General features: G+C 42.2%; 1 protein-coding gene across 3 annotated transcripts; it reads left to right on the top strand.

The window, feature by feature from the left end:
• Positions 1–1,838: 1,838 nt before the first annotated feature.
• Positions 1,839–22,284, top strand: tecpr1b (tectonin beta-propeller repeat containing 1b). Of its 3 annotated transcripts, none has more exons than XM_050068737.1 (26): positions 1,840–3,474; positions 3,679–3,775; positions 5,706–5,938; positions 6,030–6,212; positions 6,381–6,503; positions 7,812–7,934; positions 9,258–9,432; positions 9,750–9,850; positions 9,945–10,046; positions 12,426–12,553; positions 12,639–13,252; positions 13,615–13,727; positions 13,844–13,999; positions 14,079–14,228; positions 15,915–16,072; positions 16,330–16,457; positions 18,243–18,336; positions 18,434–18,530; positions 18,610–18,689; positions 18,778–18,834; positions 18,918–19,092; positions 19,265–19,400; positions 19,577–19,669; positions 19,757–19,863; positions 20,121–20,240; positions 21,179–22,284. In XM_050068737.1, exons 3-26 carry the CDS (start codon positions 5,714–5,716, stop codon positions 21,317–21,319), a joined length of 3,579 nt encoding a protein of 1,192 aa, XP_049924694.1. In that variant the 5' UTR covers positions 1,840–3,474; positions 3,679–3,775; positions 5,706–5,713; the 3' UTR covers positions 21,320–22,284. The 3 variants fall into 3 exon arrangements, with proteins under 3 accessions (XP_049924696.1, XP_049924694.1, XP_049924695.1); XM_050068738.1 differs by having other exon boundaries at positions 3,676–3,775; XM_050068739.1 differs by lacking the exon at positions 3,679–3,775 and having other exon boundaries at positions 1,839–3,474.
• The last annotated feature ends 1,706 nt before the right edge of the window (positions 22,285–23,990 follow it).

Raw genomic sequence — 23,990 nt, 5'->3', positions numbered from 1 at the left:
TGGGTCCTCTTATCATGTTCAGATGTCTATAAATTGTTCTCAGTTCAACCAAACAAAAATAAATTCTCAGGTGTTTTCATTTAAATAACCATTTAGGGCCCAAAGAGGTCAAATAATCTAATATTTCACAAAACAGCTGAATGAAAAGTCAAAAATATGAATATGAATTTGTTAATTCTACCCCACTTATCGTTTCATGACCCTTGGGATGTATCTTGTGACCCTTCACAGGGGGCCCCACCTCAAGTTTGGACAACCACTGGATTAAACTGCTTCACTGTATATATATTAAGCTCCACCTTAACCAGCTACAACATAAAATAACATTTAAGCATTGAAACATCAGTATTATCATTTGATACTTCTAAATTTTGCTGATTAAACTCTATACTTTTAGTAACATTTTGAATGCATTTCTTTAACTTGTGGTGGTACTCACATTGTTGTACTGCTACTTATACTTGAGTAAATTGCCGTTACCAGTAGATCAGGAGCAGACAGCCTGTTCCCTTCAGTCAACCAATTGTCTGTCAGTTTTCACCCCATACAAAAAAATCCACCTACTGAGGAAGAAGAACTCACCTGTGATATCACCTGTGGAGGTGATGACTCATGACTGTCGCCTCTGTCCAAGGTGCTGAACCTGGGACCCCCAAGGATGAGGTATGTGTCTGACTCATTGTTTCACCTAAAAGGCAGCACCATGGCATTTACTTTAACACTTTAACATCTGTGGTGGAAGAAGTATTCAGATATTTTACTTGAATACATGTTCTAATACCACACTCTGAAAATATTCCACCACACGTAAAAGTGCTGCAGTCAAACCCTGCTTCAGTAAAAGTATCATCAGGAAGAATTTACTTGAAGTATCAGTAAATGTATTCAATGCAGCAAACTATACCCTGTCAGTGTTTTTGGATTAATGTTACTGCTGCATTAATGTGTATGGTGTATTTAACTGCTGTACATGTTTAAGCCTGTGCTCATTTAACGCCTTTACTGTTGGGTAGTTTAATCTACAGAACAGTATCATATTCTATAAAATCATCATATGTGTGTGGAGGCACATTGTGATTAGGAGGTTTAAGATATGATGGGCATGTGACTTTATCATGAGTTTTATTTAACTGTATTTTATATTTCATTTAATTTACTTCTTCTTATATTTATTTTATTTTTTCCATTTTGTCTGGGTACATATTCCTTCTAGCTTACTTGCAGAATTTTATTTATAATTATTTATTTTGTTTATTACCTGCAATGTCTCGCTTTGGTTAATAAGGTGTGTAGCATATTAATTATTTGCAAGCCACTTGTTGACCCCTCTTGGTTACAGGTGGGACAGGTCGGGGGGGTGTTTTGTTGTTGTGATGGACTGTATTATGTAAACCATGGGATGTGACAGATTTGATTATAAAATGAAAATTGCAAGTCATAAAAAATCATCATATGTTTGTGAGAACCTCGTATTTCTAAAAGCTCATGAGCTCAGAAAAACTGTTTTCAGCTTTTTCCAGCTTATTTTTAAAGAGTTTATCTTAAAAAGTAGGAGAATTTTCTCAACGCATAAATGAACATTTCATCCTTTTGTTTATCACAAACATTCAAATTGGAAATCACCAAATTTGGAGATTTGTGGCTTTCAAAGGACAGGAAGTGTATCAAAAAGAAATGGTGTAAAAGACACAATATTTGCTTCTGAGATGTAGTGGATTAGAAGTTGGCCTATATGTGGCCAAACAGTATTTAAGACCAATGCAACAACTCTATTTAAAAAAATACGATTTTTTTTTTGTTGCTGGAGTCCAAAAGAGAAAATAATCATAAGTAAAGACAATAACTTTTATTTGACAATACGAATAAATATCTAAAACCATTAACATCTAAGAAGTACAAACTGCAGTATGAAATGAAAAGCCAGTATTTGATGTAGCAAGTAAGTCTATCGCAGACCCCAGTAATTACCACCACGTGAGCCCACTGTGAGCCTCAACACTGCAGTCTACACTGCAACTTACACTGCAAGGAGAGACTCAAGTGACCACCACCATTAGATTTCAGTTGGTTCAGCTCACAGTAGTGAAAAGGACAGTACTGAATCCAGTTATGACAGTGTAGCAATCAGGCATCACAACAATTCACACTAAAACTAAGGTTGAGTCCAATTCAACATGGCAGACAAATTAAGCCAGATGACATAGATGGACTGGTTCAGGCAAAGCAGCGGTCTGGCACTCAGTCTGCAATAAGGGATAACATGGTCAAAATCATTTCCAGGGATTAACCCTCCTACATTATCACACCAGTTTAGGTTACCTTGCTCACTCTGAGACCCTGGTTAAAGGAGGAGACACTGGGACGATCAGCAGGCCGAACACTCTGGCTCAGACAAGGGGGAGACAAAGACTGAATTTCCCAAAGGATTACATGATTATATTAGTGACAGGCCTACAGTCAAACAAACAAAAGCAGCTATCTGTGGCCTATCTCTTCAACATGGAGCACACATACAGAGCATAGATCAGTCAGGATCAGTCAGGACACAGCATCACTACAACCCTAGATCTCCCTTACCTGCACACACCAAGCAGGAAACACTGTAACCCTACCTACAGAGGGCAGTGTTCTCTACATGTCCCCCTTCACATACTGTAAAGCACCATAAAATGGAAAAAAATTAAATAAAGTAAAAGTATTTGTACTTAAGTAGGCCTACAGTGCTTGAGTATGTGTAGTTATAGTGACATTCAGTGTTGGGAAGGTTACTTTTGAAATGTAATAGGTCATATATTAATAGTTACCCTGCTCAAATGTAATAAGTTATGTTAATTAACTATTTTAATTACATCATCAAAGTAATGCAACTTGTTACATTTAATTACTTTTCTATTACTGCTGTAACAAATGTTTTAAACTGATGCAAAGCCACAGAATAAATGTTATTTGTAATAACTAACATATTTTTCTCAGTAACTGTAACTGATTACAATGTCATTTATTTTGTAATTTAGTTACATGTAACTTTACTCCCCAGCACTGGTTCACTACCTCCAAACATCAGTGTTATTCAGTAAACTTTCTGTCTCTGCCATTTTGTTTTCATCCTGATCGGCCTGTTGGTTTTTGATGACATTTTCCAAACTGTAGCCAAACAGGTAAAACCAACCTGCGCTTCAATAATTCATTTGGCGCTGAATAAATTATTGAAATATGCGCGTCAATCAGCTGCTGCCGTCGGAAAGAAAAAACTAGCAGGAGCTCGTCTTTGTTCCACCAATAGGAGACAGGGATCCCTGACTCCTGCAGAGCTTCAGCCAATCAGAGCAGCACTTCCTCCATTTCCTGTTGTGGGCTCGGGAGTTGGACAGCATTCCTTTGGACCTGATGTGAATTAAACAGCACAGCCGGAATGTGCATGAGTGACTTTACTTTTCTTCTTCAGTGGTGTTTGCTCATGACAGAGCCTCATATGTGAGTAACTGGTGTGTGTGTGTGTGTGAGAGTGTGTGTGAGGGTGTGTGTGTGTGAGGCTGCCTGCACCCTGGACATGTAAACAGCTTATAGCCGACTTTGCGGCATACGACTCCATATCAGCTGTGTGTGTTATCACGCTGCATGTCGTGCTTTAACTCCCTCTGTTGTTGTTTATTATGGGGTGTGAATGTGTCCTAGCAGGGGCCTCGGACATGGCAGGTATCGGCTGTTGCACCTGATGTCATGTCGCGTGCGCTGATATTCCCTTGACAACCGCGGATCAGATACCAATATTCAGGTAGGCTGCTGCGTGAGCCCACGGTGTGTATGTGTGTGTGAAGCTCCACTGCAACCTCTATAAGCAACATTAAGTTTATTATATGAAATTATAGTCCTATAAAAAAAAATATAACAACCAGTTGTCTTTCTGTATTTCAGAATAAAGTTCAAGCTGCTGCTTTATATCATCATTGAACATTTTAATTTATTATTTCAATAAACCGAATTAAGGCCTGTGTGATAGTACAGCAGTAGTCGAGGCATAGTGACTGTCAATACTGTAGCGGATTAGTATCAGTCGATAAAGCAAGTGTCAAGCCACACAGCCAGAATAAACACAAGACTTCCGGTCAGAAATTTCAAATTAAAAGCCCGTAGCCACCAAGATGTCTGCATGCTACATTAAAAAGTCTATTAATGCCTTAAACTTTATAGATAGATATTTCATTCATCTAATAGTCATTCAGCAGTCTTAAATTTGTATTTGTGAGGTATTAATTGCCACAAACATCGTATACAATTTTTTATTTATCCATCTTTTAGTTTTTGATGTCAAAATGAGTCAGTATCTGATGGTACAAATCTTTAAACATAGCACTAAAACATTAGCCTAACTTGCGCTAATAACCATATTCCAACATAAAACCCGCTTCTGCAAGCCAAAACAGTAAAACCACTGACAGGTGAAGTGAACAACTAGTTAAAGTATTTTATTGAGAGTGGTTTCAGTTTGCACAGATCATAATATGAGGGAACAAACACACAGATTGCTGCCAAGACAACTCAGAAAAATGGAAAGTGATCGCACCATCCAGAGCAAAAAAAGTAATGCAGGGAATTTACTCCGCAATTTCAAAGAAATCAACAATTGATTTTTGGAGTTTTATAAAGAACTTTACTGTTCCAGGTCTGAAAAAGACCCTACTTCTATTACAAACTTTTATATAGCTGCACAGATTTCTGGAATAAAGCTATAACCTTAGAAGAAGTACAGCTTGTAATTAAAGGATAACAACAAGGCCCCTGGACCTGACGGCTATACTGTAGAATTTTTCAAAAACCAGATCCCAATCCCACTGAGCATCCGTGGAACATGCTGGTACCCCACCTCACTACCCACAGGACTCAAAGTATCCGCCATCAACACCCTGGTGCCAGACACCACAGAGGTCCCGTGTCCATGTCTCGAAAGGTCAGAGCCAAGTCTGATCCAATGAGGCTCCACCGTAGATTGGAGGTACCTCTGGGATATCGGCATGTATGCTCGATCAGATTGGGACAATGTTCGGGTGGGTGGTGAGTGCCAAGTGGCAATGACCCAAGGTTTCCCACCAGAACATTCCATAATAGCCATAGACTGTATACAATTGTAATATGATAAAATTTTGTCCAAGATTTGTCCAAAAATATGTCTTAAATTTGGTTAAAAACTATCTTGAAAAAGTCTTAAAAGCATTACATTTAATTTAAATTTCACTTAAACCTGTAGATTCTATGGTCATGTCGGAGTGGTCACTAAGAAAAGAAATCTAAAGGTTAGATAATAATTTTTAGAAACAGTTGAGAAACAACAAGAAAGATGAGGGAAAGATAGAAACCTGAGAATAAAGTCAGAATCCAAAACTTTGAGAGTATATTTTAGTTTATTTGCAGAATTCTTAAAAAACTAATTCAGATTTCTCATTTCAACCACTGACCTCTGATGGAGCGACACATCTCATCACATATGTCTTTCTCTTATGGCTCTGATCCTCTTTTTTATTATAGGGATGCAGACTACCAGAGTGGGAAAATAACACTCACTATTCAAAGATGAATCTAAATGCAAATGTAGCTTTCACTCATGGTCGTATATCTGCAGGATGTCAATAAGGCTCAAGTGCGCAGAGTCATAAAGTAAATACCAGACAGATTGGAAAGACGAGTGCTGTCCTGCTGTCTCCTCTCAGGGGCCATCATGCCCATCACGCTGCTGTGGGCCGTGGATGTGTACGGCCGGGTGTACAGTCTCTCCACAGCCGGCCAGCGCTGGGAGCGGGCAGACGACCTGCTGCTGGAGCTGAAGCGTGTCACAGCGGGGAAGGGGCGCTGCTGGGGCATCGGCTGCGACCACCACGTTTACCTCAACATGATGCCCAGCGAGACTCCCATACGCTACAGGGAGGAGACCTATGAAAACCAGGTTGGTTCAGGCTGTATGTTGTCACACTCACAATGTAGACGCTGTATGTCGATAATGCTAAAGTGCTGTTGTTGTGTGTGTGTGTTTTCAGAGATGGAACCCAGTGGACAGCTTCACTGACACACTGCTGCCCACCGACCGCTGGCCGTGGAGCGACGTGACCGGGATGAATCCTCAGCCGCTCCACAGCTTTGAGCTGCCGTCCCGCAGCTGGGAGTGGGAGGGAGACTGGTATGTGGATCAGAGCTGTGGAGGGGAGCCCAGTCAGACTGGGGTAAGAAACAACACATGAACACACACAGACACAGACTGACATTTGTATTTGTTCCTGTTCTTTCTTTATTCTTGCTTGCTATCTCTCTAATTTGGATAAATTAAATATATGTAAATATATTTATTATACTGTCTACTCTACTGTGGCTCTGTTTGTGTCTCTCTTCAGGGCTGGGAGTATGCAGTCGACTTCCCGGCCAACTTCTCTCCAGACAAGAAGTGGAATTCCTGTGTTCGTCGCAGGCGGTGGATCCGCTACAGGAGATATATAGCACAAGGCACCTGGGCAAAGGTTTGGACGCTCTCTGAGACTATTATATACAGTGGGAACTGCTTATAGTGATCACAGTTACAGTGATCAACTGTATATATGGACCTTAAAGTTTGGGACAGAGTCAGTCCTGTACAAATGCTGTTTAAATAGTTCACTCATTCTTCAGAAATTGGGACAAAACCTTTCTTTTTGGGGTTTTGATTTTTACTCTTCAACCAGGACTAGGAACATATATTTTAAAAGATCAAAGTCTTGACTGGAAAACTTGTAAAGGACCAACTTCCCAGTGATTCAATTTTTTTCTTGAATAGCATATATAGTAGATGTCAGAGGTAAGATCTGACGGAGTTGACAGAAAGTTATGTCTTTATGAATTTCACTGCAGTCGTAGTGAGAAGCAATTTCATCTTGTCCAAGTTACAAAGAGTTCTCTTGCTGCTGATCAAAGCTCTCATTTCTAAACCAGAATTCTTATTTAGTTTTGATTTATAAGGGCTACAGAGTTGACCTATTATGGCTGACACACCTGATAGCAATATTATTAACAAATTTATCAAAAAATAGATAGCTTACCAGTACTTGAGCAGCATTCCTGCCTTTTTGGAAACCAGGAAGTGAGACAGCAGTCCCTGTGATTTAGCTTATTCCTTTCATAAAATGTTTTCCTAGAAACCTGACAAAAAGTTGACAAAAATCTGGGAAACATCTTTAAAGGGCCAACATTTTCAAAAATATATATATTTTAAAATAAAGATGATTATAGCAGTATATTTTTAAAAAGATTTTATCAGTACGTACCGTTTAATTTTAATTTTTGACGTCTTTTTAATAGTTTTAAGTCGTGAATTCTAGGACAAGGGTGTTTTCTGGCACAGGACAAGTTTAGAGGTTGAAAAATGAGAGCAAATTGAAATATTTTATAAGTCACATTTATTTTATATATATAAGTCCGTTAAAAATAATGTTTCACTCCAAAAACAAAATTAGTGTGTTGATAAATTATAATCTTAAGGGATATTTTTGATAGTACAAGATTTGTCCCAGTTCTCAAGAATGGGTAAGTTCACTTATAGTAATCATGTAGTCAGCTTACAGTGTTGATTTTAGACATGACAACTTCTGGAGTAACAGTTTAAAACTAAAATATCCTGTATATTTTTTTTTACTTTAATCCCATTATACTTCTCCTTGTGGTAACTCGTCTGCCTCCAGCTGGCTAACTGAGGCTGATGCTGTGTGCACATTGGAATCTCCCTAAGTATCTGTGCAGAAAAGTTGAATACAGATCAAACTGAAGTCACAAGCAAATCCTCTGTCTTACTGCAGATCCCTCTGGACAGTCCCAGGAAGCCTCCACTGCCACTCTGTGACATAAGCTGTGGTGGCTGGGAGATGAGCGACCAGTCTGGAAGGTATCCCTACCTCTGGGGTGTGACCCAACAAGGACAGGTCAGTCTGCTCCACCAACAGTCGTGTGACAAAGGTTTTAGGGCGTGTGAAGTCCACATAGCTTTCTCCTCTTTTCATTTTTTTCAACTTAAAGAGGACCTGTTATGCATCGTGTATTTTGGCTCTCTACTAGAACATGTTTACGTGCTTAAAAAGCCCAGTCTGCTCTGATTGGTCAACGTTTCCAGGTTTGAATCTCGGCACCTCTGCACTGTCATTGCAGCTCAAAAAATGACTGTGATGGAGCTTCTAAACACAATCAGGCACATTCCAGCAGGAATATGATCCGAAATCTGAGAGAAATTTTTGACATCAGCGACCAAGATTACATGTTTCCCTGACATTAGCATGTAGCTACATGGAGCAGTGTACTTGCAACCAGGCAATGACTGTGTGTACCTTAACTTTCTCCCATTAAAAATGACCAATAAAAGCCTCTAAACACAACTGTACATGTTTGAGCAGGACTGTGATCCGCAATCAGGGAGAAATTAACAACATGGGCAGCCAAGATTACGTGTCCCTGATGTTAGCATGTAGCCAGACATACATACGTAATGCAAACACTTGCAGTAGCGTGCCTGGAGGAGCTCACCGTATAAAGATGTTTGACACAAATTGACGTCAGCTTATGTCACATACATTTACCTCATTATATGAAACTTTGGCCACTTTTGATATTTTTTTTTATAACATCCAACATTGTAACGATAGAAAATAAGGGAAAGCATAATAGGTCCCCTTTAAACTGAAGGATTATGTGCACTACTCACTATGTTTTTGAGAATTTGCAGCTCTGGGGTTAATTAAAAATAATTAAAACAGTTAAAAACATATTATGTGCAATTAAAAACAATCATGGTAATACTGTAAAGGTTACTGAATTATTGATGTAGCACTGAATGTACCTATACTCTTGTTCACAGTGGTGTGTATTTCCCCCTAGGCAGCCTCTCCACAGTGCTGTTGAACACTCCAGTTGTGTAGCCTAATTTGTCTTTACCAAACACACTGTCTTAGACAAAGATTGAAATTTTATGAGATCAAATGCTGCAAATATGGATCTCAGTCAGATGTTGTAGCAACAGGCTTCTGTCAGTGCAGTGCACTTATAATTTTTGATCACAAGGGGGCAGCATAGCCTCATATAATTCACATAGTTAAACTTAAATCTTCTTGAGCCTGAGAAATATAAAGTGCTGTCACTGACATGTGTCTTAAATACATAATATCTTGTATTATGGATGTGTCATTTTAAGTCTAGAAGCATGTTATACTATTTCCTACTCAGTCCAATTTTATGACTTTGTCTTCACTCTGCAGGTGTGGTTCAGGGAGGGCATCCACCCTCGGGTCCCAGAGGGCACCAGCTGGGAGGAAGTAGAAGTGCCCAAAGAGGTGGCTCAGTTATCAGCAGGCCCAGGAGACCTGCTGTGGGCTTTACTGTGGGACGGGAACCTGCTAGTCCGCACTGGCCTCACCCTGGACAGCCCGACTGGTCAGCACTCACTGTAGTTCACGTTAACATGTACCCACCAATATTATTTTTCCATTATCTCTCATCTTTGCCCCTTTTTCTTTTCTTTAACAATCCTTTCTATGTGGTTATTTTATGATTGTGGGAATTGTGTCGGGATATAAGAGACTACGTGCAGTGTTGTCATATGTGGAGACCCAAGACAATAGGCCAGGATTATTGTACTCTACAAAGATTATCATCAGCAATATCCTGTTACATTTTTCAAAAGTCAAATATGATGGTGTAAGATTAAACGTCAGTGTCAGTGAACACGCAACATTGTCTTCGTCTATCAGGCACATCGTGGGTGGAGGTGGAATCACCAGGAAAGGACGTTGAAGCGCTTCATGTGGCTGTTGGAGTCAGCGTGGTCTGGGTGGTCACTAAAGACTATAAGGTAAATCACTGTTCCTCACGTGTGTAAAACTCTAAGTGGCTGTTGTTCAGTGTGATGGTAACATATCTGTATCTGTGTGTTTATGTGTTTCAAGGTGTGGTTCAGACGTGGCGTCAACTCCCACAACCCCTGTGGCTCCGGCTGGATCAGCATCGGAGGGGAGATGATAACGGTGGATGTCGGACTCAATGACCAGGTTAAAAGATTTCTGCTGGTTGTGTCATCATCACACCTTTTTGATGAGAGCCTGAGCCTTATCACAATGTAGTGATTTTTCCCTTTAAAGGAGTACTATGAGTTACTTGGCCCATGTTTCGCTTAATTTGTATCATCCAAAAAGAACCCTTTTGCTAACATACACACACCTTGCTAGTACCAGGTTGAAACCCTTTGTCCTTCAGAACTGCCTTAATTCTTGGTGGCATAGATTCAACAAGTTGCTGGAAACATTCCTCAGAGATTTGGGTTCATATTGACATGATAGCATCACACAGTTGCTGCAGATTTGGACTGTGGAGGCCATTGGAGTACAGTGAACTCATTGTCATGTTCAAGAAACCAGTTTGAGATGATTTGAGCTTTGTGACATGGTGCGTTACCCTGCTGGAAGTAGCCATCAGAAGATGGGTACACTGTGGTCATAAAGGGATGGACACGGTCAGCAACAATACTCAGGTAGGCTGTGGTGTTTAAACCATGCTCAGTTGGTACTAAGGGGCCCAAAGTGTGCCAAGAAAATATCCCCCACACCATTGCACCACAACCACCAGCCTGAACCGTTGATACAAGGCAGGATGGATCCATGCTTTCATGTTTACACCAAATTCTGACCCTACCATCTGAATGTGGCAGCAGAAATCCAGACTCATCAGACCAGGCAACGTGTTTCCAATCTTCTATTGTCCAGTTTTGGTGAGCCTGTGTGAACTGTAGCCTCAGTTTCCTGTTGTTAGCTGACAGGAGTGGCACCTGGTGTGGTCTTCTGCTGCTGTAGCCCATCTGCTTCAAGGTTGGACGTGTTGTTGGTTCAGAGATGGTCTTCTGCAGACCTTGGTTGCAACAAGTGGTTATATGAGTTACTGTTGTCTTTCTATCATCTTAAACCAGTCTGGCCATTCTCCTCTGACCTCTGGCATCAACAAGGCATTTTCAACCTTATGTGTGAAAACCCCAGTAGATCAGCAGTTTCTGAAATACTCAGACCATCTGCCACCAACAACCATGCCACATTCAAAGTCACTTAAATCCCCTTTCTTCCACATTCTGACGCTTGGTTTGAACCTCAGCAGGTCGTCTTGACCATGTCTACATGCCTAAATACATTGAGTTGCTGCCATGTGATTGGCTGATTAGCTACTTGAGTTTACGAGCAGTTGAACAGGTGTACCTAATAAAGTGGCCTGCAAGTGTAGTTAACAATGCTAAAGGGGGTTCCCAACTCTGGGGCGTGTTAGCAGCAGTAATCTTAGCCAAGGCTTGTGTTCAGCAACGTAGCTGTTAGTACTGAAGGTGTATTTCAGTGACACCTTAACATTTAAATTTATTAGACACCAAAAACAACATACTAGATTTTTTGTCAGTAACATTTCATTATTAATGAGCATGAGCATTCCAGCCTTTCTGATTCCTTTAACCTCACTGTAGCATGTGTCCACCCCAGCCAGCCGCTCCACTCTCACTGCTCCCCCTCTGACCGATTCACTTTACCCTCAACTCTGGATCTGGTTTCAGGACGAGCCAGATCAGGGCTGGGGTCGGGGCTAGAGAGGCTTTCGCTCTGTATCTCACTGCTGAAGACTTTGCTAGCACTGCAAACCCACATCTCACACCTCCTCCCCTTCCGTCTCTCACCTCTGTTCACCCCCTCCCCCCAAGGCCTTCTACCTCTGGCCTCCAGTCCTGCCCCGCGGTTGCCCTGTAACACGAGTACAGCCAGCCGTTCCAGCCAATGTCCCAGCAGTAGCGCCTCAGGCCCAGCCTTATATATCCCCAGACTATATTCCTACTGGCCTGACATATGGGAGACTCCCTAATTAGAAGCTGGCCAAGCCGTCGTCATCATATCCCATATTTCATATTTCAGGGTTGCAATTATGGATATGGCGTGTGTGAGGTGGCGGGCGCCAGTGTTACAGTATATGGCCTTATAAAGTAACAGTCGCCTGTGGCCTACTTGTGTCACTGATACACCTTTGAAGAGTGAATAAAAGTTTCATTCTATCTCATTTGGCATTTAGCAGGAATCTGACACATTTAGTTTTCTGTGTTGTCACTGTATTTCCTTCTTGTGGTGACTGAGTGGATTTATTTAATGGCTCAGGGTGTGTGCCTCTGATTGTGATTGTCACCCACTGCTTTGTGGTCTCTTCGCCGGGAAATTAGCTACAGAGACCACGTTTTTGTACCAGGCTGCTGTAAAGTTGGGTGTATTAACATGGGGGTCACCCTCAAGTGGCCATTCAAGGAACTGCAGTGTTTTGGCACCTCCGCATTGGCTTCATTTTTCAGTCCCGGAAGTTGAAGATTAATTTTACCTCTGTTTTTCTACTTTGTTTTCTTCTCTTTCATCTGTCAGGTGTGGGCGGTAGGTGAGGACCGCGGCCTGTATTTCAGAATGGGCGTGACGCTGTCTGAACCAAGCGGGAACGGCTGGATTCCTGTTTCTGCCGAATGGGGCAACAGTAAAGAGGTTATCCCACCCAGGTCTGTATGAATAATCAAGTTGAATCGTATTTAATCTTGTAATAAAACGGACCCCTTATTTTTTTCTGCATGTGTTGTTTAACAGGAAGGAGCGTGAGTTTGGTGGCCAGCTGACGGATGCCTCACAAGGCTCAGTCCTGAGCTGCACCGACTCAGACTCAGAGTTAGGTCCAGCTGATCCAGAAAACAGCACTAAAGATGCCCCAGTCCTGGAGGCAGCAGCCCCCTCTGTCGTCCCCTTAGGGGGAGCAGACTCACCTTCACCTCCCCTGAAAACAGAGGACGCTCCCTCAGCTTCCCAACAGGACGCCCCCAAACCATTCATCCCTGCGAGCGACAGCTTCATCAACAGCCTGGTGTCTGACCGTGACAAAACCTCCACGCCCCAGCTGTCCATCGCAGAGGTACCACTTGAAGAGGTCGAGGAGCCGTCCCCAGCCCCGATACTCCAGACCCCTGAGACCGCAGGACACGATGTTCCCTGGATGAACGTGGATCTGGAGGGAGCAGAGGCAGCTCGGTGTGCGCAGGCGTTGGGGTCTTCGTCAGGTGATGGCGGTGCTGCTGCCACGTATGCCCTGGGGACGCTGGAGACCTCTCAGGGTGTTGGAGAAGAGGACGGGCCAGTGTGGGCCTGGATCTCTGGTGGAGGCTGTGATGTGGACGCGGATTCACACATCAGCTGGCTTAGTCCCACAGGTATATGTACAACCAGTATGGAGTGATTCTTAAAATTAATTTACTTACTCAATTAACAATTAAATTAAAAGAGTACTTCACCCACAAAATGATCTGCATATAAATTTCTCACCCTCTAGTTAAGCAAAGTTTTCTCCATGAATTCAACATAAGACGCGCTGAGTAATTGACATACAAAAGATCACAATGTCACCAATGTTGTCACATTTATGTCAGTTTATATCTGTACTATATCTGTGTTTGAATGTTGTACACTGTGTGTCTGTGGCTTTACATGTATAGAGATATACTGTGTGTGTCATCTCTATGGTCGTCTGTCTGTATGTCTGTCTAAACGTCTGACTTGTATGTGTGTCTGTCAGGTCCTCTCACCAGCTCCCTGTCGCTGACTCCAGTGCAGTCAGCAGCCTGGAGCGAACAGCAGCAGCAGGAGCACAGAGAGGAGATCAGCAAGAAACCGCTGGAGAGAAGCAATGTAAGACCTCCTGTGTTCGTCTTTCTTTCTGTCTCAGATCGATCACATCTGCTGTCCTGTCACATTTTTCATATCTGTGTCTATATGTGGTCCCACCCTCCTGTTTGCCTCGCCAGTCGGTGTGGGTGCGTAAAGGTGCGCTGCGCTGGTGGAGAGACTGGAAGCCTCAGCGCTGGGTGGATGTGGGTGTTGCTCTGGAGCAGTCCACCAAGTCTGACGGCAAGAAGGACAGCATTTTCTTTGTCTACTACACACAGTACGATGAGAAGAAGGTTAGTTTTGCTGCTGTGTTTTCAACAGTTGTCTTTTGCTCACTCTCTTTGTACTAATGTTCTCGTCTCTGTGTCACAGTACCTCCATGTGTTTATAAATGAAGTGACGGCGCTGGTTCCAGTGCTCAGGGACTGCCACTATGCCTTTGCTGTGTACACCACCCAAAGGACCAAACAGAGGTGGCCTCTGGTACTGGCAGCACAAACAGAAAAGGACATGAATGACTGGGTAACTAAGTGTCTTTAAGCACACAGAGCATGCAGCAAATACATAGGTGAAAATATAGCTTATGCCTATCATACACTACAACAGTGGTTCCCAACTGGTGGGTCGCGGGGTCGAGATTTCTCCTCGGTCATCAGTTGAAGGTCCACACAGTTTAAAATATTTACAGTCATACTTGTGTTTGCCAATGCCGTCGAGCTAGTTTGCTGTCTCTGTTAAGTAGCTGTCCATTATTGATTCACTCAGCAGCAAGAAATGGCACTTCAAAATAAAAGCTCTGTGCCAAAAATTCACTGTACTTCAAAATGAAGTGTGTTTTTTTGAAAACTTGACAAGTTCTTGAGTCACTTGTGGTCCATTCAGAATGGACCCATGACCCACTTTTGGACCACGACCCACTAGTTGGGAACCACTGCATTAGAAGACTTTGAAAAGACTTGTGAAAGTCTGAAATCTGGCACCCTCTCACATGTAAAGACAATGGGCCTCATTTACTAATAGGTGCCTTTAATATGTCCTTACTCTGTGCATAAAATATGTGCGCACACAGTTGCACCAACGCATTCATGACACATGCCCACAGGCTGTTGTTCTTACCACTGTGCATATGTTGGTGAATCAGAATCAGGATAAATTGGCAGACACATGCCCGCTATCTGCAATCAGCATACCGCCATGTCCCCATTTCTCTATATGGAAATATGTTTGCACAGAGCTGTATCCTGGAGGAAGTGGTGAAGTTGTTTCTACACACATATTAAGGCCCTGACACTCCGGAGTCGGACCATCAGTGAGCGTCTGTAATTGAGATCACCCATCTCTTTTACAAGGGAGACCTGGCCAAGACAGCAGCACACAAAAAGTTACAGCCAAAGAACAACACCATAAAAAACACAAGATACACAGTAACATGTAGAAATATTAGAACACCTATACACAATGACAAGACCCAACCCACTCATTCATCCTTGTACTTATAAGAGCTTTAAAATCAGGCAGAGACCAGTTCATGTAGTTTCAGCAGAGCACATAAAAGCTTTCTTACCTAGCTCAGTGTGTGCGCGAGGAACAGACAACAAAACTAAGTCTTGAGATGTCAGACTGTAGCTACAGTCAGATCTCTGTTCAATCAAAGTACAAATGTACAAATGGGAGTTTAAGCAGTATGGCTTTAGAAATGAACAAATACCAGTGACTGAGCCAGTTTGTAACAAGTCTTAGTGCACTATGATATGCAGTATCTAACATGTGAAAACAATGTGCAGATGCAATCATGTACAACAAATCACCGTAATCCAGAACCAGTAAAAACATAGCAGCAACTAGTCTTTTTCAGGCCTCAAAAGATAAACAGGACCTGAAATAAAACCCTAACACCAGCCTCAGCTTTTGAAGAAGATTATCAACCTGAGGTCTAAAAGACAGGAAGTCATCAAGGCAAATACTGAGATATTTGTAACAGGTGACAACCTCTAACTTGTTTCCCTGAGCAGTCATAACATCAGGAGTGTTCACAGACTTCTTCCTAGCATCTGAGAAATGCATATCCTTAGTTTTATCAGCATTTAAAACCAGCTTTAGTTGTTGAAGCTGAATCTGACTTACACTTTACTAGTATTTACATTTGCTAGCTGAATCTCATTGCTGATCACATTCCCTGTTGTTCCTGTGTCTGTCCTGTGTCCTCAGTTGTGCCTGTTGTCTGACTGTTGCTGTGAGTGTCGAGGGATCACAGGTCCCCCGTCCAGGCACGCCCTGTGGTCTACAACCTCAAAGGGAGACATCATGGTCCATGAGCCGTCCTTCTCCCTGGAGGCTCCTGCACACACTCTGCCCTGTGACCACATGTGAGACTGATACCAAAAAGCCTGCCAGCTTTTTTTGTTTTCACTCTGTCTCTCTGGTAGATCGGGTCTTCCAACAGCTTTTTTGTGTCTGCATTGTCTAACTGTGTCACTCACATGCTAACACACTGCTCTGCATGGTGACAGTGGGTGTTATATCTGCTGCTAATGTGTCAGATCTCTGTAAGACTGTGTGTGGCAGTGCTTTGCCTCTGTGTGCTAACAGTAATGCTGGTTGCTTCTGGTGTGTGGTGCTGCAGGTTCTGGCGGCAGGTCCCGGGTCACCTGCGCTGTGTAGAGTCTAACAGTCTGGGGCTGGTGTGGGGCATCGGGTGTGACGGCACTGCCTGGGTCTACAGTGGGCGCTATGGGCAACAGCCCACCCCGGGTAAACTTACCCATATGTTTCCCACAAATGACAGAGACTTCCCACTGATACTCCCATGTACAAACTACTGATGGGTCCTTCGAGATATACTATGCCGAATTGTACTAAAACAATGTATAAACCCATACAGAAGAGGCCAAACCTCAGTGCACATGTATAAGTCAAAAATCAAATGTCCAAGTCCTTCATATCTCTTAATCAATTTACACTTAACGTCAAGGTTCTTTTTGGAGGAATTCTGACACCAGTCACTGCATCTGCTCAAACTCTGGCGAGGTCACAAGATCAAAAAGATCTCCCACCTTTTTTATGAGGCCACAATGTGCTCCTGGCACAGAGTGAAGAGATGCAGCAAACTGGATGTATTTTCGAGGGCTATCCTGCCGACAACGCCAAAACTTATCACTCTCAATCATCGCTCATGACCCACCAGAAGTGTGTGGAGACTCTGCCCTCTACCCATATTTTCTTATTGTCTTCTAAAATTTTGTGTTCAGGAAATTTATGGGCTTGAAATATTAAAGCAAGGCAAAACGCCAAACGAGAATGAATCTGGTTTTGGCCTTTACTTTTACTTTGGCTGGCGAACATGTTTACAAACAGTTACCGACAATCCTGCATAGTGAACCTTTAAAATTACATTTTTCGATCAACATAATAATTGATCTGTGTCAACTTTAATAATTGCTCAGTTATTTATCAAGTAAACATGGAACATATATGCTGGTGCAACCTCTCAAGCCAGAGAGACAAGCTACTGATATTTTGTATTGTATTTACACTAAATATTTATCTATAATTGATACAATAACCATTAGGTAAGGTGAGCTAAGCTAAACTAAGATAATTTAATCTAAGATAAATTAAGCAAATATAAGATAAGATAAGATAATTTAATCTAAAATAAGATAAACTAAGCTAATATAAGATAAGATAAAATAATTTAATCAAAGACAAATTAAGATAATATAAGATAAAATAAAATTATTTTATCTCAAATAAGATAAACTAAGCTAAAATAAGATAATATAAGATGAAATAAAATAATTTAATCTAGGATAAGATAAAATAAGATTAGATAAATTAAGATAAAATAAAATAATTTAATCTGAGCTAAAATAAGATAAGATAATTTAAACTAAAACAAATTAAGCTAATATAAGATAAGATTATTTAATCTAAAATAAAATAAGAAAGATAAGATAGGTAAGATAAGGTAAGCTAAGATAAGACAGAACTTTATTGATATGGAGGGAAATTGCTGTGACCCGTCACATCATAATTGAAGATACATAGAGTGCAATATACTGAACAAAAGACCCCTGGGAACTGACTAAAATAAAATAACAGTAAGGTGCAAATAAGGTGCGTTCCAAAATATACAATATATAAAATGCAAAAACAGGTTACCAGTATGGCTGATAAATAAAGTAGGGTTGCTTCTAAATATGTTTGTACAGCGTTAAATCTGAGGTGTTTAGTGTAAGAGCTCAAGAGTGCAATTTCATCCAGAATGTTCATAATTATATTCATGATATTTCCTTATTGGCACAGTGCAAAGATGTGAAGCTGTTTACTTTAAATGTAAAATTTATGTCACATTTATAATTAATTATTAACTTGCTCACACACAGGAGAGAATCAGTCTTCCTGCTAACAGCTTGTAGTTTTATGTGCAGTTGCCTCAGCATGGTTCAAGACTCTAGCATCTGCTGCAGCTGTAGAGACGTGTATGCACACATTAAATATGTATTAAATATTTGTCCATGCTTGTGCTCCCTGCAGAAGATGCAGTTCCGATGCATCAGCAGACTGATGTCAGGAGCGTTCACGTGTATGAAAATCAAAGGTGGAACCCGATGACGGGATATACGGACAAGTAGGAACATCTCATCTTTTACAGTGTTTAATAAAGACTTTGTATTTAATTTAGGACTGTCTCTGACCACTCCTAAACTTTTTGTTTGTGGCTCCAGAGGACTTCCTACAGACCGCCCCATGTGGAGTGATGAGAGCGGATTGAAGGAGTGCACCAAAGGCAACACACACCCGCCCTCCCCTCAGTGGTCCTGGGTAGGTGGGACTGACTCAGAATCTCTCCTGCTAACACATTTAATTTCTTGTTTCACCAGCTAATGCTCCTTTGTTTCAGGTGTCTGAGTGGGCTGTGGACTACAACGTCCCTGGAGGGACAGACAAAGAAGGCTGGCAGTACGCTGCAGACTTCCCTGTGTACGTTACTTTTATCTTCCAGGATGAAAATAATAACATTGTAAGAAAGAGCGGTGTTTAATTTGTCTGACTTGTCTCCCTCCTGCAGGACGTTTCATGGCCACAAAACCATGAAAGACTTTGTGAGGCGCAGGAGATGGACGAGGTAATCACACACTCTCACACAGTTGTGTTGTTCTCTACTCTGAGTTTCTTCAGCATTGAAATAATCACATATTCTACATACAGGAAGTGTAAGATCACACTGAGAGGTCCGTGGCAGCAGGTCCCTCCCATCCGTCTGAGTGACATCTCTCTGATGCCATGCCTGGCCCAGAGCAGGATGGAGCATGTCCCCGTGTGGGCCCTCAGTGACAAGGGAGATGTCCTGTGTCGCCTGGGGGTCAGCCCCCAAAACCCTGCGGTGAGAACTGAAAAACAAATTGTGATAGTAAACATTTACTTTTGGATTTTTAACCAAAAGCAGGAATATTGTCTTCTTTGGAATAAGGGCAAAAACTGGCATATTTTGTGCCTGTAAAAGTAGTCAGTGCTGAAAGCAGCACTCTCTAACCCCGGTGTGTTTGATCTCACAGGGCAGCTCCTGGCTACACGTGGGCACAGACCAGCCTTTTAAGTCTATCTCCATCGGCGGAGCCAACCAGGTGTGGGCCATCGCCAAGGACGGAGCTGTGTTCTACAGAGGCTCCGTCTCCCCACAAAACCCTGCAGGTCAGTTGAAGATGTGAAACTCAGATGATTTTTTAATGTATCACATCTGCAAGACAAAAAAGTCGACATGGAAATCTGTTATACATCAACATAATGTCCCTGTCCTGCATGAAGGTTTTTATAGTCTGAGTTCATGCAGCAGGCAGTAAATTTCCAGTGCTCTCGTCCCTCTGCAGGAGAATGCTGGTACCACATCCCGTCTCCCCTCAGGCAGACTCTCAAACAGCTGTCTGTAGGCAGGACCTCTGTCTTTGCTGTGGATGAAAACAGTGAGTAGCTGTAAACATCACAGATTATTTGCTTTATTAGAACCAAAGACTCTTAAAATCTGATAAACCATTTTTTATCTCATGTAGGTAACTTGTGGTACAGACAGGGCCTCACGCCCAGCTACCCTCAGGGCTCTGCCTGGGAGCCCATCTCTAACAACGTCACCAAGGTCTCTGTGGGACCACTGGACCAGGTCAGTACCACCACAGTAGACAGGAAGTCAGGCCAGGAAATGTGGTTACAGTTACTTTGTGACCACTGTATTTACCAAAGCCATTAAATCAGCCGTCAGGGAGCTTCAGGACAGTGAGGATGGGGACGCTTGATTTACCCACCAAAGCTAAGTTTTATCAGCATGTGGCAGGAATTAAAGTGGAATCCACTGTAAACTATGTCTGATAATAACCCATCGATGACAAGTGTTTGATTCTGTGCTGTGGCTCTCTCCAGGTGTGGATCATAGCAGACGGAGTTCCATGTTTCCCCTCTGAGACTACTGGAGCTGTTTGTCACAGGCTGGGGGTGGGACCCATGCAACCAAAGGGACAGCTCTGGGACTATGGGATAGGGGTGAGTCATGGTCATTTAATATACCCCCTCTAATTCATATTTTAGTAATGATATGAAGGAAAGTACACCGATCTATGCCCGAGTCCACTTGAAAAGGTGGTCGTGAGTGTAGGTCACATGTACAGTGGTACGGTCATAATAAAATCAGCGGCAATATCAAACTCATCGTGGCAAAAAATACAACAACTCGCAAGGACAATTAAGAACAGAGAAGATAAATGAATTGTTTGCAGGTTTGAGGAAACGTAAAAAAATGTAAGTTTGGGCTTTCACCTTTACTGCCCAGTTTAAAACATTTGTCAGAAAAGTAATCAGATGTAATAATAAGTTGCATTCTTATTACAATTTTAACAGGGTAACTGGTAATCTGTAACCTATTATATTCCAAAAGTAACCTTCCCAACTCTGTCAGCAGCGCAGCCTGCCTCCAAAACATACATATCCGTCTTCGCTGCCGCCTTCGTCCTGCAAACTCCGAGCTCCGTTCCCGACAGCAGCTGCTCCTCCTGTCAGGAGTAGAGCTTCATCTTGCTGCTCTGCTTGTCCCCACTGATCCCCGCTGATGTCAGTGCAGCCCCCGGGGCAGCAGTGTCTGTCTGCAATGCCCTTTTCTACACTGTAGCACAAAAAATGTCACAGTTGATGATGCAAGTGAACTCTGGTACGGAACAACATTACTAATGTGAAAGCTGAGCGGCAGGGGAAAAAAACATTTAATGCAAAGCTATTCTTCAAATATGAAATAGTGCAAAAACTAATACTGTTTCAGGATCACAAATCATCTGTTCATCTACTGAAGAGGCTGAAAACATGCTCCCTGTACAGTGTATTGTGGCCTTGATAGTGCCCTCTAGTGCACAAGTTAAGTAACATGTAAGTGTGTGGTGTGTGCTTACAGCTGTACAAATGCACTCATGTCATGTGTGTTTGACTTCCAGGGAGGATGGGAGCACATCAGTGTGAGGGGGAACTCAGCAGAGGCTCCTCGCACCCCCCACCATGCTCCCGTGGGATCCCCACGCAGCCCGCTCCCCCCACGGCCTCCCACACAGGTGAACGGGAACGCCGTGGGTGTGTAGCCTCACACCTCCTCCTCCTTTTCCCCCTCCTTCTCCGCCCCAGCCCTGTTTGTGCCTGGATCCACATTTGTCTGCTCAGACCATTCCCACAGGCCCTTATCCCTTCATGTAAGGGGAATGCACAATCATATCACTGAGTTGAAACTGTAATGTTACGGTTGGATTTGACACTTGATCGATGGATGAATGTTCCTCCCCTGGCTCGTTTACCGGGGCGGATATCGTGTCAGAATGCAGTGACGACAACACAGAGAAGGGAGCACAAGAACATTTAATGGATCTTGACGTCTTGTGGGATGAGGATTAAAGAGTGAGTGCATGTGTTTGCTCTTACTAGGCTTTGGCTACCGGGTGTTTTGGGATCTAGCAATAGCTTTTATTCTTCTATACAATATCCTGTGAAAACCGAAGAGGGCGGGACTACGACAAAGGGCTAAGGCTTGGGTACTAAACTTGTCTTCAAACACGCAACCCCACTGTAGCCGAAACTGTCTTTCTAGAATCTTGTTTTTGTTTTTATTGCCTGTCCTACAATTGCATGGGATTTAAATTATTTATTTATTTATGCATTTGTTGAATTTTGTTTCCCCATACGTGTTGGCCTATTATATGTTTGCAATGGAGTGTTTTTTGCCCATGTTGCTACGACAAGCCTTTCAAATTCTGACAGCTTTTTCAAAAGGACCGGCAAAATTTGAGATCTTCATACCTCAGTAAAATATAATGCTCTTTAATTACAAGCAGAGAAAAATGTGGAAAATTCAGTCTGCATCACCAGATGATACCTCTCTACCCTCCTGCAATAAGGAACGTTCTTCCTGTCAGTATTATATCCATCTACATAACTGCTTTGACCATGACACATGACCGTGACTGTTGAAATTCCACAGCAGGTCCGAATGTCACCAAAACTCGACATTCATCTTACCAAGGGCATTGAGATGTGAAATAAAAATCTAAAACTATTGCTTTATGTTCGGACATCATTTCAGTGTGTCACTGCCAAAAGAGCTGTCTGTTTGCAGTGGTCTCGGTGGTCCAAGATCGAGGCACCGAATCCAAGTTTCTTGAGGTCCAGTGATGATCTGGGGAGCCATGTCATCCGCTGGTGCTGCTCCACTGTGTTTTATCAAGTCCAGAGCCAACATGGCCGTCTACCAGGAGATTTTACAGCACTTCATGCTTCCGTCTGCTGACATGCTTTATGGAGATCTGCTTTCCCAGCAGGACTTGGCACCTGCCCGCAGAGCCATGCACTGACCATGGCATTACTGTGCTTGATTGACCAGCCAACTCGCCTAACCTGAACCCCACAGAGAGTCTCTGGGGTGTTGTCAAGAGGAATAAGTAGTGACTACTGAGTGCACAAATGGTATGCCTGTTAACCACTTGGCTATTAGATGCCATAAAAAACACTTTCTGTGACGCCAATGACTATAATGCATTATAAACATACTTATAATGTGCTAAAACCTGTTTATAGCACTGTATAATTATACTTATAAGCCCTCATAAATATTCATAATACTTTATAACAGTATACATGACACATATTAAGCATTTTATAATGACTTGTAAGGTAAAGTATCATAAAACCTCATTTCCAAATTTCATTACTTCACTTAAAGCAGCCAATATCTACTTGGAGTAACTTATAATCACATTTTTTCATATCATTATTGCAATTTATATTATTTCATATCCTATACTCTATACTTATATCATACTTTTTCCTACCTACCCATCCTAAGCTGCCATATTATCCAGTCCTAGCTACCTCTGAACAGCCCAGTCTTAGGAGGAATACCAAGACCCAGTATTTAATTAATTAATTGTGTATAAGATGTGGGGATGATGATGATGATGACATCCCCACTTTGGCCTGGCGTCCTGGCTCCCCCTTGCTGTAGCATATTTGCGAGGCAGCATCAGATGTGATCCACAGTCTCCCGCACTGAGGTCATTAGCCTTAACCACTGAGATATCCTGCCTACGCTTATGTACATGTCTCCGGGTGCATTTAACCTTTTTACTTGGACGCTGGACTTTAAAATTCACCTGCTCTGGATAAGGATTGAACCTCCAACTGCAGAATTCCCAAGCAGCTCTATAACAGCCTGAGCTAGTCCACCTCACACTTCTGTTGGGTTTCACTGAGCCTTTCACTCTGTCCTCTGGACAGTGGCCTTTAAAATTCACCAATCCTTGACGAGGATGGAACATTCAACCTAAGGACTTCCAACCAGTCCTCTAACAGCCTGAGCTACCAGGCCAGAGCCACTTTGTCTGTGTTTCTTAGACATTTTAACTTTGTCCTTGCAAAACAGACTGACTGTTCACCTGAGAATTGAACCCGCAAACCGGTCCTCTATCTCCCTGAGCTAATGAACTGGAGACACTCACACATGCCTCCTTGAAGATTTTCTCTTGCTCCTTTAGATAAAGCATTAAAAAAACAAACAAAGGAAGTCCATGTATAACTAATTTTAAAAAAAAAAAACATAGTATATGTAAAAGTCAGACCAAAGTCAGGTGACATGGTATAAATGGGGCGTCCCTGGAGAACAGCAGACATGGTGGATGGTCAATACACAGGACTTTCACACTGTAGGTTTGACTGTTAACCTGAGAATTTTATGTAAAAAAAAACAAAACATAAAATGTCTTAGTA

This window comes from Epinephelus moara, chromosome 18 (genome assembly GCF_006386435.1).
Source record: "Epinephelus moara isolate mb chromosome 18, YSFRI_EMoa_1.0, whole genome shotgun sequence".
NCBI classification, from domain to species: Eukaryota; Metazoa; Chordata; class Actinopteri; order Perciformes; family Serranidae; genus Epinephelus; species Epinephelus moara.
The sequence above is the reverse complement of the archived record's forward strand: the minus strand, read 5'-3'. Positions and strand labels throughout refer to the sequence as shown.